The 19,041-nt window shown below is 36.3% G+C and overlaps 1 protein-coding gene across 2 annotated transcripts in view; it reads left to right on the top strand.

Moving 5' to 3' along the window:
• The window catches only part of LOC311588829 (contactin-6), a 324,841-nt gene that overhangs the window by 254,871 nt on the left and 50,929 nt on the right, over positions 1 to 19,041 (top strand). For both annotated transcript variants that reach the window (XM_084766812.1, XM_084766813.1), the window contains one exon: positions 16,618 to 16,745. In XM_084766812.1, coding sequence (XP_084622938.1) covers positions 16,618 to 16,745 — 128 coding nt within the window. The remainder of the gene's footprint in view (positions 1 to 16,617; positions 16,746 to 19,041) is intronic.

The raw sequence follows: 19,041 nt of genomic DNA, 5'->3' as shown, positions 1-19,041 counted from the left end.
AAATCCTCTGTGTGCCCCTGTCCATCTTGGTCTCCCTTTTCACTTATGTCATCTAATCCTCATTCCTTTATTCCTACTAGCCTATACCTGTATGTTTCTTGCCTTTTTATACTATGTATGCAGAACCACCTGCCGGCTATTCTCTAAGAGTAGCTTTCATTCATAAAAGATATAAAGCATACAGCTGGAGAGCTGTCTTCTGGGTGAATTCGTTGATGCACAAGTCTGAGTGCATCAGTTTTCATCCTCAGTATCAGCCTACAAAGCGAAGAATGTCAGTGTGAATCTGTAACCCATGGTTTGGCATGGGGAGTAGAGACAGGTGGATCCCAGTAGTGCTGGCTAGTCAGTTTAACCCAAACAGTGAGCTCCAGGTTCAGTGACAGAATCTTTCTCAAAAACAAAGGTTGAATACAATAGAGGAATACACAAATAATAGACCTCTGGCCTCTACACTTGCATGCACCTGTGTGTGTACCCACACATGCATATGCCTACATGCTTCTAACACTACACATGCAAACATGGACACACAGATATCATCTCCTGAAAGCTGAAATAGAATCCTACAGAAGAACATTGGTGAGTTACACTATGAGGATTCTCTGAACTCAAAAGCCATATCTAAGTTTTGAATTGTATTATGCATCGTAAGAGCCTTGTGAAATATGCAGATCATAGAGCTGCACTTAAGGTATTGATTCTGCAGTTTGTCAAATAGGACAGAGGAAATTGTAATTTGATAACTTCCAACTCAACTGACTCCACAATGAGCTGAGGCAAGCTCGATGCATGTTCATCTTCTAATAAAATGCAGACTTTCTTCATGTTATCTTCCCTCTCCCTTAGGGGTCGTACACTGAAAGGTCAACTCTTCTTCCTTCACTGTTGTGAAGACACCAGTCCTCTGTTGCCTTGCTTTATGAAAATACAAATCTAACTGGCCTTAGAATGATGTCAATTTACTATTAGTGCTCATTTTTCAGTGACATTTATATCTCCAAAATTCATATCAATATTCAGCAGCCATAATTTCATAGATAGAAAAGGTCAATTATTTGTGTAATTTATACAAATGACCTTTTGTTCTTGGCTAGACACTTTAAAAAGTGACTACTGGATATGTTTGAAGTATGATGTTCTTCGAAAGAAGATAGTTTTGTCTTGATTCTGAGAAAAAGTAAGAGTAAATGCAAAGAAAATTGATATCTATTATGGCATAGTAAAAGAAATACACACTGGAACCCAGTGTAGAAATGATCCATGGCACTGTGTATAGGATGTTACACTCTCATTATAATTTTCAAGTTTTCCTTTTGGTTTAGACAATGCCATTTTAATCTTTCCAAATGATTTAATGTAAAACATTGTCCTAATACCCACTGGAAAATCAATCTGTCTATCCTACAGGGAGAACCAGTGTCCCTTTCAGTTCCTTTTCCACTTTCACATCCTTGTGGCCTATTGTAGGAGTGAGGATCCCCAAAATGTGCAAGAAATGGAGTTTGATGTCTACTGATGTACAGTGTAGATCTATAATCTTCTTTTCAATCATTACTTATCAGACCATTTATTTATTATCATAGTAGCAAGTCAATCTGACCTGCACTCTGTAAGATCCTTGGTGTCTAGTGTGAAGGTAATTTGGGCCATAATTCCCATATAGTGGATCTGATACGCCACATAATATGAAGACTGTGAGGACCATTCATTACTTTGTCTCATACCAGTTCACAAACACATACAAGATGTAGGTAAATAAGGTGGCACTTGAAGGGTGGATGGAATTCTGCATGTAGTATAGTTTAGTTTGGGGAGATTATTATGGGAACAACTTAATCTGCAGCTTTAAATTGAGTCTGACAGCTAGAGTAGTTACACTGCTTCTCACAGTTTGGGCATTGACTATCCTTCCTGTGATAAGATGTATTTCCTCGAGGGTCATCTATATACAGGAAAGGAGACTAAAATTATTTCATAAATCATCCCACAGCTAACTGATGACTTAAATGATGCTTCGTTATACTTAATAATATATCTTTCCACCTACCTCTGATTAAATTAACCAGTGCATCCAGGAATCTACCCTTCCAATACTTGACCCTGACTTTCATCACAGAAGAATGATGATAATGAGACTAGCACCTATAGATACCATACCCATCATGGAAAGATGGTGTGATGAAATGTTACATACATCATTTCATTTGATTTTCACCATATATCTATGACATGTACTTATTTATAGCACTTACTTTTGGATAGTAACATTAAGCCTTAGTGAAGTTAAATATCACACCCACAGTCATGTGCATTCAGCTCCAGGAAGCTTTGGGCTCCAAGGCCGAATATAACTGTAACACCACACTGCAGACTTTTAATTAGATTTCTGATGACTTATAGTACCAATTTGTTGAACTAGAGATCCTAATACCATATACATTGCTTTTGTTATTGTTGTTCAGCTTACATTAAAAAACTCTCTTAGAATAATCTCTCTCTCTCTCTCTCTCTCTCTCTCTCTCTCTCTCACACACACACACACACACACACACACACACACACACACACACACACACGGAGAGAGAGAGAGAGAGAGAGAGAGAGAGAGAGAGAGAGAGAGAGAGAGAGAGAGAGAGGAGAGAGAGGGAGAGCAATCACAGGGGAGAGAGAACACACCCCTAGACCCACAAAGACACTGTGTTTATTTATGAAAGGTATCAGATACAGGTTATATAAGTGCAATCTTTTGTTTTGTTTTTCTTTAATTATTGTTTTACTTTTACATATAGATTTATATTATTACACATAATTACAATAAACTACATACAGAAAGAAGGATGACGAAACAATTAGGAATTATATAAATGTTACATTCACAGTGTTTTGACTATTTGTCTTTGGCAACCTTGGAGAAAACATCTTTCTTATCTTGGTGAGTCTAAAATTCTGAATGTAAATCAATATCTATCATATCTCATCTCTATCAACCTAAAACATCTATCTAGACCTAAAAACAAGTTAACCCCTAAACAACTAAGCTTAATTGTAAAATTAAGCAATCTGGTCTTCAACCCCATCAGAGACTTGAGAAGGAATAAAATTAATTGCCTGATTAAACAAAAAGTGCAAATTAGCAGCTTCCAAAATGAGAAAATGACAGAGACAGTTTGTTGCCTGAACAGTCACCCAAAACTCTCTATAATGTTGGAGCATCATCTTCACCATCTGGCCCATTATATCTGACAGACATATTTTTGCATCAGGAATTATTGAAGACTTGCTTACACTGTTTTCCAGAGTTTCTGCCTACGTAGAAGCTTGCCCACTTTTAGGCAGAATTCTATCTGTAGTAGAAACGAGGACATCTTATTACTTCTCATATATGTGGATGCAAATGCACTTAGAGGCCAGACCCAGAGATGAACCACAAGAGTCATTCTTCAGAACATATCTACCATTTATATTGTTGGGTACATGATCTCTTAGTGGGATATGTGACTCACTGTGCTCAATACTTTTGCCATGGAACCCCATGAACGCCTCTGTTTTCATCTCCAGAGTGGTCACTATCACAACAGGTACACCATACTCAGACCTTTTCTTAGTATATATATATGTATATACTCAGAGTCTGTACCGGGATGTTTATCAGTTGGCAAAAACATACCCCTACATGAGGCAGTTCCTCTTCTAGTGGAAACACATCAAGCGTCCTCTCACAAGTCTGTTTCCTGTCTCACACCTGGGATCAAAACAAAACCGTTTACATCCATTACAGTGCAGTATACTTTTAGTGACATGATGACATAGGTATGGAGATGCACTGTATATCTGTCAATTTGCTCAGCTTTGTAAAATAATTGATCTGGGCGTGGAATTGTAATAAGCATGTGGTCAAAAGACAAGAAGTCATATGTGTACTGATTGTCTAACCTCAGCCACTTTTTAAAGCCCAGTTATGTAGTTTCCAAGGTGTATGTTCAAGAGTCAGAAAAGCGAGATCTACAGTCAGAAATTCTGTCAGTGTGCATCACTTCCAGTGACACCTTTATAAAGTAGCAGTGTCAGTTCCCAGGGATTTGTCTTCTGGTATCACCAGATTACAGAGTCCTAATGACGAGAGGCAACAAATACTAATCATTAGCTTTCCAGCTGTTCCTTTGCTATTGTACATGGCCGACTCGAAGGATGCTAGGGATGAAATAATCAGTGTAAGGTCATCTGGTTATAGTTGAACCACGTTGATGTCAAACCATGTGTCAATTCTCAAAATCTTGATGAGAACATACATTAATCTGTTCATATGTAAAAAAAAAACATAATGAATACGTTCTATGATGTTCAGATTTCCTCCAGTTTCCATTGGTGCCCGGCTCTCAGTCTCTTTAACCAGCCTTCCTCTAACTGTTTGGGGGACACACAGTTTCTTTACCTGATTTTTTATAAATTCTGTGTTCACATGTTTGTTTGGTTGGTTTTGTATGGTTGGTTTGTTTGTCCTTTGCCATTTTGTGATTTCCATCTTCTTTTTCTGTTTGCTGGGTGGTAAAACACAGACATGATTGCCTCTGGATCTCTTATTATCTCCCTTTCATGGTCATTCGACAGCCCCCTCAGATATAATCACAAATATGGACACTCTCCTTATGGCACTTTTTCTGCTCAACAGCTACATGCTCTTTTAAGACAAGTTTCACTGGGTTAAATAGCTTAGCTTTGCGTCTGATATGTTCAGTGGGTGTTAAATCATTTTCCCCCTAACATTTGATGGAAGGCAGCCTGCAAATGCACTTCTTGGCGTGCCATTGGGATAAAGACACATCATGACACCAAATTATTATGTTACTTAGACATTTCTGTTATCTGTCATCTGTTAAACTGTGTCTTGATTCAGGCATCTGGTTTTGCGTTCTGTGTTAGCCACTACAAAGCTGTTGCTTAAATTATGTCTGCATATAAAACACAAAGATAAATTTGAATGGATGCTGAAATCTGGATATCCAGTTCTTTGTTTTTCCCTTGGGACTTAGGAACATTGAACCAAAGACTAAACTTTACATCTTCCCACAGTCCACACTCATAATTATACGTTAGGCACAAGGGAGAATTAACTATTAAGTACAGTCAGGAAAAACATTTTTATTCTTACTTAAAATATAGTAGAGACAATTTCTTATCTCTAGTTAAAACTTCTAAATAATGCTTTTCAAAATAAAGACTTTCTGTGTTGGCTATAAAAACCCTGGATTACTTTTTAGATAATCAGTTCATAGGAAGTATATCCTCATCTAGTTATTCAGTATATAATATGATTTTTCTTGTCTTCTGAGAGAAAGATTATGGATAATAAATGGACCTGGTCACATAGTCCTGTAATCCTGGCTCCTCAAGAGTCTGAGGCAAGAGACAGTTTAATTTAGTCAGTCTGAATGGCACAATAAGCTTAAGACCAGCCTGAGTTACACTGTATGTTCAAAGAATTAACGTGGCAGCTAAGTGAAACTCTGTCACATTTTGTCATTGTTGTTGTTTTTAAAAAGTTGGAAAAGGGAGGATAGAGAATAGGAATTTTACCTGTTGGTACAAGCCTTGTCTAGCATGCATAAGGCCCTACTTTCATGCCCAGGCACATAACTAAAAGAAACAAATTTTTATTTGTTTGTTTATTTTTCCTTCTGTGAACTATAGAGAAACCTTGCTTCTTGAGCAAGCATAGATTTGGGATCTCTTCTCTTAACATGGTCGCCTTTCATAGATTTTTCATCTTGGTTTCCCTTCCCTGCTTCTCTGTGTTACCTCATTGTCCAGTATACTTAGTCATTTATGCCTAACTCAGTATATAGCCTCTGAGAAACACATTTGCCTAGAGCTAGGATAGAAACCAAAAGAATACTAAAAATGTAATCAAAACACTTTTTGTGAGCCAGATAATAGCTAGGGATCATCAATTATGGTCTAAGCTATTGTACTTTGAAAACATTGTGTACTCTAGAGATAGTTCAGCAGTTATAAGTGCTTACTATGTGCTCAAAGGACTGGAGTCTATTTCTAGCACACATGTTGGCTTAAATACAATAATTTTAACTTCAGTGTGATCTGCTGGCATGCATACATGCCCACAAGCAGAAGTACTTACAAAATTAAACATAATAAAAATAAATCTTTTAAAAATGGGTTGTAATAGATGGTGTCATAATCTTTACATTTTGGTGTAAACAGCACACAATGCAGACTGAAAGAATCCTTTTGTTTCAAATATTCTGCTCCTGTCTGCAAACAGAAATCATTCAGCATGTTGAGGGATAGCTAGCTCAGTTGGAAGATTGCTTGCTTACCACACATAAAGGCTTGGGTTTGATCCCAAGCCATAAGTGATCCAGGGATTATTACAAGGATATGGCATACCTGTAACTATGTAATTAGGAGGTGGAGATGGGATGATCAACACTATCACTTCAAGATCATCCTTAACGGCTCGTCCCATGAAAGTCTTCACTTACCGGGAGATTGGGATAGATGTGGGGACATCCTACTGAGACTCTATGTAAGAGAAATATTGGAAATGGGGAACTAGAAGGACCCAAAGGTCCTAGAAACCTACAAGAAGAGCATCTTGATGGGTGGATGGGGGCCCCAGGGTGTCTGCTCAAACTAATGCACTAACCAAGGACAATACAATAGTAAACATTGATCTCTTACAATGATCTACCCAATGGACAGGACATTTTCCATAGTTATGTGGAGAGTGGGGATTGACTTTGACATGAACACTGGTGCTCCATATTTGACCACCTCCCGTTGATGGGGAGGCCTGATGGCACTCAAAGAAAAAATAAGCAGGCTACCAAGATGAGACTTGATAGCCTATGACCATACAGTGGGGGAAGAGGTCCCCCTCGGTCATAGACCTAGGGGAGGGGAATAGGGTGAAAGCAAGAGGGAGGGGGGATCAGAAGGATACAAGTTATGGGATAACAATTTAGTTGTAATCTGAATAAATTAATAAAATTAAATTGAAATTTAAAAAAAGATCATCTGAACTCTTATATTTATGGTTGTGAGCCTAGCCTTTAACGGCTGAGCCATTTCTCCAGCCCTTGAGAGGATGTAGGAGTGAGAAGAGGTGGAGTAGAAAGGAATGGTGAAGATGTCTTAATGTATAAAATTTACAGAGAAATTTTAAAGTTTAATTTTTAAAAGGAGCATTTCAGACAGTGGAATTTTATGCCTATTGTTCCCTTGGGAACACTAGGCTTTTAGAAGTTCAGTGTCCAAGGTAAATAAGAACTCTACAATGCAAGATTGTCCATGAACTGGTCATTGATTAGATTTACCAAGCTAGTGGGCTAATACGGATTTACAATGTTCTCTCTGTTTTAATAAGCTAGACTAATTTGTAATAAAGTGTTTGACAGAGGAAAAAAATAATAAAAAAATAAAAAAAGATCATCCTTAACTACATAAGAAAGATAAGCAGCCTAGAGAAGATGCTGATACATTGATTAAATAAGCACTTTATCGATGACTTTGACCAATGCTTATTTTTAGGCAAAGTGTTTGTACAAGTTCATTACTATATTGAATTCATTAATGATATTAATAAAAAACATTTTGGCCTTTCATGATACAAGTGCATAAACATGATCAAAATATGCATACTGAAGTACTTGTTAATTGTATACTTTATAAAATTCATTTAAATATAGAAATAGAGCCATCATGTGCTTGTAATCATTTTTAGATACACACACACACACACACACTACACACATGCTGCACACATCATACACTTACTATGTACTCATACCATACGTACCTCAGACTGCACATACTACACAAATCATATAGTGTGCAGGAAACACTATACACAGATATTACAAATATACACTGTATTATACAAATGCACACTTACCATACACACACACTACACAAGCATACCAAACACACACACCATACACCATTTATACAGATGTTTAATTCTCTCATACAAAATGTAATATTATTTGCTTATGCCTGGTACATCTTTCTGTATGTATCCAATCACCTCTAGTACAATTATCACTCCGAGTACAATGCCAAGGCTTTAAAAGTACTGAAAATGAAGATGGTTTACAGTAAATATTCCATACAGATTGTTTGTTAAAAAACATTTTTCAATCTGGAGTCTAATCTTTGGGCAAAAAAAAAAAAAAAAAATCCCATCCACTTGAAGTTTTGACTATGCTTTTAATCTCTCTATGTGTTGCATTTATTTAAAGGCAGCAATGTTGATGGACATTAATAAACTGATTTAAAATCCTATAGATGTTATTCTTATACCCAAACTGCTGCTCTATAAAATGTGTACATGAGAATCAAGTAAGTGATCCCCTGTTGCCTGTCTCAAGAGAGTAATTCAGGACCACGTGCAGAACAAGTAAATCTACCAGTTGTGTTACCATTCATATGCCACCTATCTTTATGAAGAAAATTTAAAAAATTAAGCTTTTCTACTAGATTTGGAGAACAGATGATTTCTTTAAAATGAAAATGACAAGGCTAACACAGCTTCTCAGCCATGTTTCTGTGGGAAACCCCCTCACACAGACGAATGTACTGTGAACTGTAGGACTTAAGGGCAGAGTGGGCTAGATATACCTGATTCCACAGGAAATCGAGCTTAGGCCTTTGCTCCAGAAAGGATGATGGAGTAGTGAGGATGGAGTTAGTGCAAGGTCGTATCTTATTGTCCTGCCAAGCATCACTTCAAGACATAGATGAGTGTAGTTTTGAAATCACATCCTTTTTTCTGTGGCGAGTCTGTAGAGGAACTCGGGTTCTGCATACAAAGGAAAGAAAAGGGGACTCATCTGTTTCTCCTCCCGTTTGCTGCTGAGATCATATTATAATGACCTATGACAGCCAGAGGAGTAGAAACAACATAAGAGATTTCTAAAAATGCTTCTGAAACAGTGGTATTAAAGGAGGAATAGGTATAGACAAGCAGATTGGAGCTCAAAACTATGGCATATGAGGGGAGGAGATTTCATCTGGCTACTCTGAAAACCTAAAAATTAAATTACTTTTGTAAATTATGACCACATACCCCCCATAGGACTTTCAAGACTCTTTATATGAAGGTATGAGTGTGTGTGTGTGTGTGTGTGTGTGTGTGTGTGTGTGTGGGTGTGGGTGCACGTGTGTGCGTGTGTGTGGACTTATATATGCCTATTTAGGCCGATATATATTTTCCCAAAATTTTAAAACAATGGAATAAAGCTAAATAAAATATTCACTCATAGTAAATAGTCCTCTGCTTTCTAGCATCTCTCTCTCTCTCTCTCTCTCTCTCTCTCTCTCTCTCTCTCTCTCTCTGTGTGTGTGTGTGTGTGTGTGTGTGTGTGTGTGTGTGTGTGTTTAAATACTAGTTAAGATTACAAGTGTACCGTGCCATGCAGGAGATGATCTGCATCATTCAGTTTGTCAAGGCCCATTTCGAATAGGACCTTTGAGACAACATTGCAACTTAACCAGATCTCTCTTGTAGTTTTATTCACTATTTACTGCATGGATGATCCCATGAGAATATAAACTGAATTCTAATTAATTAATTAATTAAATCTGAAATTTAAGCCTTGCCTGAAGTGCCTGATAGTCCCTCTATTGTATTGTCATTAGGGTCATTTAAAGTTGTTGACATGGGAACTGAAGGAAGATAACCTTTATTTCTATTTACCCATGTATGCCTTAGTATTTACTTTTCAGTCAATCAGCATGCCAGACATTTTGGTAGCTTATTAAGGGATGAATTCTTAAAGTGAAGGTTATTAATTGGCAATGTGTTTAGCATAGATATTACACCATACCTTAACTATAATGATCAGGTGAAAAAAAGCAGTGGAATGCAGTTTCAATATTTGATGTAAAATGGGCTCTGGGGGGTTATTTTACTTTGAGACTGAATTGTAAAGAATAAAAATTTATACAGATTTTTCTGCCTCTCATCTAACTCATTTCATTCCAATCTATTTTACATTTTCCAGATATCAGTAAAATTAGACAGTCAATTAAAATTTCATGGTCTACAGTATTATCTTCAGACAGGACCAGAAGCAATACTCTAGTTAATAATCTCACTATAAAAATAGCAATATTGCTCTAGTTTCAGCAATAAGAAAGTATAATTGCTCAATGTCCTAATTTCCTTCGTCTTAAGAAATTTAGCTATTGCTAATCTTCTGTGTCCTTACATTTTGATAAGCTATCACACACACACAAAAATACAGTCTCATTTTCATGTCAGGTTAGAGTCTATGTGTAAAGGCCCTATGTAAGTCTCTCTGTAAGTGCATTGGATATTTGTCACATGTTTATAATAAATTATAGATATAAAATAGATGTACATTTATACAGTTTATCATGTACATAGATACAACATTTAGTTTAAGGAAAGAAGAAAACAAAACATTACATAACTCTGAGAATTTGATGTCTATGTGTCATATTAAAAAAAAGCCTTAATTGGTTATTTGCTGTGCTATTTATCATAACAATGTTACTTACAATAGTCCATGGAGTAGAAGGTAAGAGTTGGAAATCAGGTTGATTTCCTTATTTTGATACAAATTTTGAGCCCAATATTTGCCCATATTATTTCTCCATGTCACTCAGAAGATAGTAATGTTGTATGCTCACTCAGTTGTAGTATTTGAGTTGAACATTAAACTTGTATGTCTCTATGTGTTGTGTAATTTCTACAAGTCACAGTGAGGCATACCTGGTATCATTTGGCTATTCAGAATGGTTTCCTATACTTAATTCCTATGTTATGCACCACTTATGAAATCAAGTGAACCATTTAATGCAGAAAAATATGAACTTCTCCCCTTCTTGTTATTTGGATGGACATATTACATCTATATATATGACTAATAAAGTCACCTTCTTGTACAACATTTCAAATATAAGTGTCATATTGTACAACTGACTCAAGTAATAGAACACTTAGATTTGATAAATGGTAGGAAAGGTTTCTCTTTAGTTATGTAAAGGGTAGAATATATCAGTTAAATATGTACTTGAGAATAAAGACATGAGGGAAAGAGTTTTTTTTCCTAAAACAAAGAAACACAAATCCAGTGTCAAAACTTGTTGACACAAAAACAAAAGAACAGGTAACCATAGATAAGTTAAAACAGGAAGCATACTGCTGCATCCAAACAGACAAATTTTAAGAGAGTGAGTACCAGACACAACCACAAGATGTATGGATATTATAGTTTTAATCATGGCACAAAGAAGAAGCCCAAATATTAAGGTGGATATTGAACTGATTTATAATGGGAGGAATAGCTAGCACGTAATGAATTTAAATTTTAAAACAACTCGATAAAATGGCCAAGCACAGACAGATATCATGAAGTGAGAAAGGAAAGCAAGCAGTGTAACTAGTTGCTAGAATCATCTTATTGGCATTACACTATTTTCAACCCCCAGCATCCTGTCTTCCCAGTCCACCCACATCACCACTTTGATAAGATTCTCTGTCCTAATAGCTTAAAAGCATTCATACACACACACACACACACACACACACACACACACACACACACACACAAGTGTCAAGTATGAAAAGACAAATACTGCATTGTCTCACTAAAAAGTAAATTATAAAAGTCTGCTATCTGAGAAACTGAAAGTGGAAGAGCAGTGGTTTAGACAAGAGTAGAAGGGGGAGGTCAGAGGTAATTAAGTGAGCTTAGCACTATTCTTTCAGAGGTAGCGTCTGTTGTTTTCCAGCACAATTTGGAGGATGAATAAAATCAAGAGTAATGCATTACCTTAATAATTACCTTAATATTTACCTTAAATAATTAGAAGGCACAAATTAAATCTATTTATCATAAATGAACAATACAAGTTTATGGTGGTAGCTATGTTAATTGACATGAATTTATTACTACTCAGTGCATCCATGAAACAAACTACCACATGTTCCTTTGCAAATCTGTGCAAACATGTGTCAACCAAAAAATATTTACTTTAAAGCTTTGGATATACCTTTTACATACTTGCATTCAAATTGAACTGTGATGAATTTGTTGCTTTTTCTGTTGTATTGTTCAAGGAATTAAGGAAGTGTTTGCATACTTAGAGATGAGATAGGAAGCCAGTTCATTAACCTTAAAAATGTACTGAAATCTAGCTGGAGTCAGAGAATGTGTTTTTGTTTTTGTTTGTTATCATCTTTTAAGAATTAGTGTTATTCAATTTGCATGACCGAGGGAGGTAATATTAATGCCCTTATACTACACACACACACACACACACACACAAAGATCTGGACACTTGGGGTAATAACTAGCTCTTACCATCTAAGTATTAAATATAATGGTTTAAGTCATAGTCCATCTGACCCCCAAAGTCCATAATTTTACCACATTTATAAAGTATCACCATGACACAAAAGAAAAGTTACCCTTAACTCAGTGTGGCCATCATAGTTACATCCTGTTTGGTGTTCAAAATTCTTCCATAACAGTGGACACAGTATTAAACATGATGTTAAGATTTGAGGAAAGCCATGGCTGAGGGGAGAGATCAGTTAGAAAGTGTTTACTGTACAAGTATAAGGACCTGGTTTGAGCTCTATCCCCAGACCCCAGGTGAAAAACCTGGTAATCTCTAGTTCCTTTTTAAAAAAAATCCCATCAGGGGTAAAACAGAAACAAGAGGATCTTGGGGCTTACTAGGAATCCAGCATAATTGACATAGCAAACTGCAGGTTCAATGAGAGATCTTGATTCCAAAACCAAGGTGATGTCTCCTGAGAAACTGCTCAGAGTTGAAGGGTGGTTTAGAACAGCTAAGAAGTTATAAAGCTGCACACATGTGTACATGCTACCTTTTCTGGCTCACTGCAGGGGATGACTAGATTATCTGAAACTCAGATTAAGAAAATCTTCCACTAAAACTCACTCTATACTAATAAAACTATGAACCCATGTGAAATACATCAGTTAACTGTTTCTTTTGGAAACGGTGTTTTGGAAACAGGAAGTGAATGTAAACTAGTAAAATAAGTGTTTGATATTCTAAAGAAAACTGTGGTGAGGATTTCGGCTATATGCAAGTCAGCTGTCTCTTTGTTTACTTATTTACTCACCTTTATGTGTACTCAGACTGGTGAAGTGGACTTGACATCAGCAGTGAGTTCAGAACTTGACCTGAGGATTCAATGAGCCCTTGCCTTTTATATATTGGCATATTTGCTCTTAATGGCTCATAATCTCTTCAAATTTGGACCAATGATTATTACTTTCAAAGAAAATAGTAACTTGGTATTCCTTGAATAAGTATTGTTAACAATAATGTTGAAGCTGCTTTAAATATAGTAATCTAGCAATCATTGGATTAATAATCTAAAAAGAAAAATCATGTTTTATATTACCAGACTCTCAGTTACCTACTTAAATTATTTTTGAATTATGGGAAACCTTCCCATAATTTCATGGTGCTGACATTTGTCCACACTAACTTACACGATCTGTTCTTTACTGTTGCCTGAAGTTGAAAAGTATTTAGTTGATCAAACTATTATTCTTTTACTTTCTTCATTGTAATTGTACTTTCTTTGCTATTCATTTAAATTTCCACTTTTTTATCATCAGAATGTTCTTCCTGATTTTTGACAGGTAATCAAATTCATTTGTATCATGTCTTCACTTTGTTCTTTAAATGCTAAAGAAGCCTAAGTGTAGAGTACACAGAGTATTTTTAAATTCTTCACTCATATGTCACAAAATACTTTCTCATAATATGTTTTTACAAATATCACAAAAGAAGGTTAACAAAATATCAGTCTTTATGTTTCTATGTAAATGTTGTCAAAATTATGAAGCAAATATTCCATCAGTCCATAGTGTGCCTTATGCCTAATCTGTAAGTATCAGTTATTCACTGTATCTTGATTGTGGTTGGATGCATTCTTGTTCATTTTTCTTGTTATATCTGAAGAGTGTTTGCTTATTGTTAAGTAGAAGCATACTGAAGTTTTTATCCACATATTTTTTCTACATTGATGTTAAGTATTTTTGCTATTCATTTATCTTATTACACATATATAGAATAAAATACCTACACCAAGAAGAACCATGAATCAATCAGGTTATTGGTATTTGTATTTGGCGACCATGAGGAAAACATCTTTCCTATCTTGTTGAGTCTAAAATTCTGAAAGTAAATCAGTATCTATAATATCTTGTCATTATCTTTTATTGGGCAATATTAAATTAGTTTAGGATGCAGGAAAATGTTTGATAGTCTCTGCTAGAAGTAGAGGATGCACAGCACTGCCTATTATGCTGTCCTCTTCTCATTAAGTCAGGTAAAGGCCTGCATACTATTTCAATTTAAGGCGAATCAGGATTTGTTAAGCCAGATGCTTCAGAATTCAGAACTATAGTACACATCTGCTCCGGGAGAACACGGCCATGTCCTAAGTAGCATGGGCTAGAACATTCTAAATCCTTTCTGCTCACTGACAGAAATTTGGAATCCTTCCTCAGTAGTTATCCCAGAATCAGATTCTGGTTTCATGTAAATTCTAGTTGGCTGGTATCCACTGTGGTTCAAATTGGGTAATTAATTATATTAGCTCCGTTTTGTGTTATACACAGATGAGAAACAATGGTCTGTTTGCACTTCTACAAATAACGTTTTGTTATTTTTAATAGGTATGACATGCATGCAAATAGGCTTGCCGTCTTCCTTTGAAAACCAGAGTCATCATTATTAGTTTGTTGCTACGTTCTTTGGTAGAATTCTGAGTACCAATCAGTATTTTTAAGTGGTGTTTTAGAAATTGCTAAGTAACATTGTGTGTCATAGAAATGGAAACCTAAATTTGGAAAAATGCTTTATTTTTTCCCATTTTTCTTTCTTTAATTAAAATATTTTCTGATGAGGTGAGGAAGAATATGCTTGGGTTTTCTCTATTTACATTAAAATTATGATATATACATGGACTGTTGATGAATGTCAGAGAAAACTTGATGTGTACCATTCTGTGAAAGATCGGAAGGTATTAGCTAGTCCTCTTTTGTGCACTATATGGTATAAGCATATTTAATTCCAAGTGGTGCATAACTAGTTCATGCTTCTACTTCGGGCTGCTACTTTCCCTAATGATGTGCTACATAAGAAGTGCAGCTCTTGCACACAGCACCATATAGATCATCCTTTAGACTGTCTAGCAGAGGTAAATATTTTCCTGGTTCACACCTTGTTCAGTCATCAAAAAAGGCTACAAAGACTTGGTTTATGACTGTACTGATTAAGATGTGAAATTTGGCCTCAATCTTTGCAAATCTAAGTTCAATTTTCAAAAGGAGGTTGACTATTCCAAAGTATGACAAATGCACTTTGTTGGTTGGTTTGTTTATCTGGTTTTGATGGCACACTTTTTTTTTTATTCACTTTGCTCCCGGGTCATAGCCCAATACCTCCTCACCTCCCAGTCCTACCCTCCCTTCCTCTTCCTTCATTCCCTTTCTTCCCATCCTCCCCTGCTCATCAAGTCATATGAGGACTGAGCCTGTTTGCTTCACTTGTGGCCATGGTGGAAGTTATCAATAAGCTGGCAACAGAATTCATGTCAGAGACAGCACCTGGTCCCCTTACTACAGGACTCACATGAAGTCTGACTTTCCCATAGGCTACATATTTGTAGGGGGCCTAAATCCAGTCCATGTAAAGTCCTTGTTTCATGTTTCAATCTCAGCAATCTCCTCTGGGCCATGGTTAATTGGCTCTATCAGTCTTCCTATGTTGCTCCTGGTACCTCCAGGTTCTTTTTTCCTTCCCCCTGCTTTTCCACAAGACTCCCTAAACATTACCCAACATTTTTCTGTGAGTCTCAGCACCTGTTTTTAACTGCTGCTTGGTGGACCCTCTCAGAAGACAACTTTCCTAGGCTCCTTTCAGTAAGCATAGAAGCGTAGAAGAGAATCATTAATAGTGTCAGGGGTTGGCTCTCTCCCATGGGTTGGTCGTCGGTTGGGCCAGAGATTGATTGGACAGTCCCTCAATCTTTGGTCCATCTGTTCTATCTTCATCTCTGTGCATCTTGTAGGCAGGGTGAATTTTGGGTCAACATTTTTGTGAGTGGGTTGGTGTTCCCCTCCCTCTACTAGGAGACTTGTCTAGTTAGAGGGAGTCCTCTTCAGGCTCTGTGACCTCTACTACTAGGATTCTGCTAGAGTCTTCCTCATATCTTCCCAGAAGCCTATATTAGCTTAGGTCTCCAGCTTGTCACAGAGGTGCCCTTGCCCACAGTTTCTCCTTTCTCTATAGACACTTTTTATTCTACAAGTACACTTTTTATTCATCCACCAATTGAGTGTTAGAGTATCAGGTACTTATTTAACTTTTAAGATGCACTGAAATAAACAATAATCAAGTGATAACATAATTAATCTGTATCAACAGAAAAATCTTATGACTTTTATGCCAATGCTTAGATTTAAGACTATTTCTAAATAGAAATTATCATATATTCATGGTTTAAGTAATATTTGAAATTATTTGTGATTTATTCTTATCAAATAGCTTTTCCATTGTATACTTTCTTTTTAGAGTATTTCTCTTGGAGGATGGCAGCCTTAAGATATGCAACGTGACGAGGTCAGATGCTGGGTCTTATACATGTGTAGCCACAAATCAGTTTGGCAATGGGAAAAGCAGTGGCAGTCTCATCGTGAAAGGTAATCTGTTGTCCTCGGGGAGCCTTGTAACATATTACCATTGGCTAGGCATGTCTTGACTTGTGTTGCCATGCCAAATTGGTAACATATTGTCTGTGTAGAATATTTCAGTTCAACATTTACTTAAAAGTTCTGTTACCATAATCATTAATGGGGTATGGTATGGTATGCTACGGTAAATGTGAGTATTCTGGCAGTTTACAATGTCAGGGGTTGCTTTTGTAAGGATAAGGTTTGCTGTGGAATATTAAAATTCCCCACATGCATTAGTTTTGAGGCCCATGAACATTTTGGTAAAGTTCCCAGGTAGCCCCTTTCCTGGTTAAATGTCTCTCAGATGCTCTCATTTGATATAAACATTTTCTATGTGTGTTACCTTCTTTTCTATTGCAGTAATAAAATACCATGACCACAGTAACTTGGTTAAAATTTTTTTTTATTTAAGGGGTGTATTTTCTTGTTTCCAGAGAGCTAGGGGCCCAACACCCTCATAGCAGTAAACATTGCAATACCTGGCAGGCATGAAGCACACAGCAGCTGAAAGCTTACTTCCCTGAAAGCTCATTGGGAATATCTCAAGCCTTTGTAACCACAAAGCCCAGCCCCAGTGGCAAATCTCCTCCAACATGGCCATACCACCTAACCCTTCTCAAAGAGTTTTTCCATTTAAGGAACAAGTTTTAAGTATATAAGCCTATGGGGGCCATTCTTATACAAGCCACAATACTACATATCTGACTCAATCCAGAATATAACCTGTTCATTTGTTTAAACAACCCTTAGTACATAAACCTAACTAAGGAAACTAGAGTCTTGTCAACCCACATTAATCAGCAGCTTTCTTGAAAGAGAAAACAATAAAGTCACACTGTGAGCTTTATGACATTCCCCTCCTAGCAAATAGTCTCACACAATTTGGGAAGGTAAAACTGCATATTCCGCTGTTAAATCTTTTAAGCTGATATCAACTCACACACACCTCAATTTATCACCAAGGGACATAATTAGTATCAGTATTGCATATTCTCTACTTTGGCTACCTTATTATATTTAATCTCAGCTCATGAAAATGGTATGTTTACTGGAAGTTGTGTCACTTCTGTCAATTCTTGCCTCCTGGATGATAAAATGACTGTCCCAGTGAAGCATTGTGTGCAGTTAATTATGCCCAAATGATTCATTTCTGCAATTTCCCCCATATTATCTGTTTAAAGAATAAATATATTCAAGAAAAGAAGTTAATGCCTATCTTCAACTATCATTTAAAATAACTCATGAAAAATAAATATTCACCTTTATCCCTAGAAGATATGTCTGTCAACTTGTCTCAAGTGTATGACATAATGTAGACAATTGTCTGAGACATTCTGGCAAAATGTAACTAATAAGAATTGATGTGTCAAAAATCCCAACAGTGTAGAATATTTCACAAAAATAAACAAACAAAAAATCACCTTTCTTAAGATTGTATTGTCATCAGTTTCTAAGTCAGAGATGGACTGCTTGTTTCAAGACATATGTCATGATTTTATTGAATAATAGATTATTCTGCAGCAAAATTTTCTATGTTTATTGAATGTACTTTATATTTGAGTAAAAAACATGTCATGGAAGAAAATGCATTTAGTTTTATTGCATCATTTTAAATTAAGACAGTGTAGAGAGTTCATTTTCATTGAATGATAGATGTATAATAAAGTATAGTGGAAGATGTTCTTGCAGTATAGTTGAGTGTTAGAGATATAACAAAACTCATTGGTTTAAAAGAGGAAGTAGGTAAAATAGATGTTAGCAGTATTAATGTGTTCTATGAGGACCGATTTATGTGGAATTTTGATGAATTAAACTGCACTACAAAATACCATAACTGAGCTCATGATTTGACTGGTAAAATGTCTTATACCCCTTCACTCCAAAGACTAAAGAAAAAATGTTGTGGGTAGATTGAACTGAATGAAAGGCTTCTTCAGAGACCTTAGAAACAGTTAGTATCACAGTATTCATTGCACAGTAATAGTTAATGAAATAAAAATGAAAGATGAAGCCAGGTACAGTGGCACATACCTATAACCCCAGGAGTCAGGGAGGCAGAGGCAGGTGAATCTCTGAATGCTTGAGGACAGAAAGGTCTACAAAGACAGTCCAGAACAACCAGGGCTACACAGAGAGATCCTGTCTCAAAAGAAGGAGGATGAGGAGGAGGAGGAGGAGGAGGAGGAGGAGGAGGAGAGAAGAAAGAAAGAAACAAACAAAGAAACAAAGAAAGAGAGAAGAGAAAAAAGATGACTCACTTAGA

Source organism: Acomys minous (assembly GCF_964271855.1).
Source record: "Acomys minous genome assembly, chromosome: 17".
NCBI lineage: Eukaryota > Metazoa > Chordata > Mammalia > Rodentia > Muridae > Acomys > Acomys minous.
Note: the sequence above shows the minus strand (reverse complement) of the source record. Positions and strands in the feature narration are given on the sequence as shown.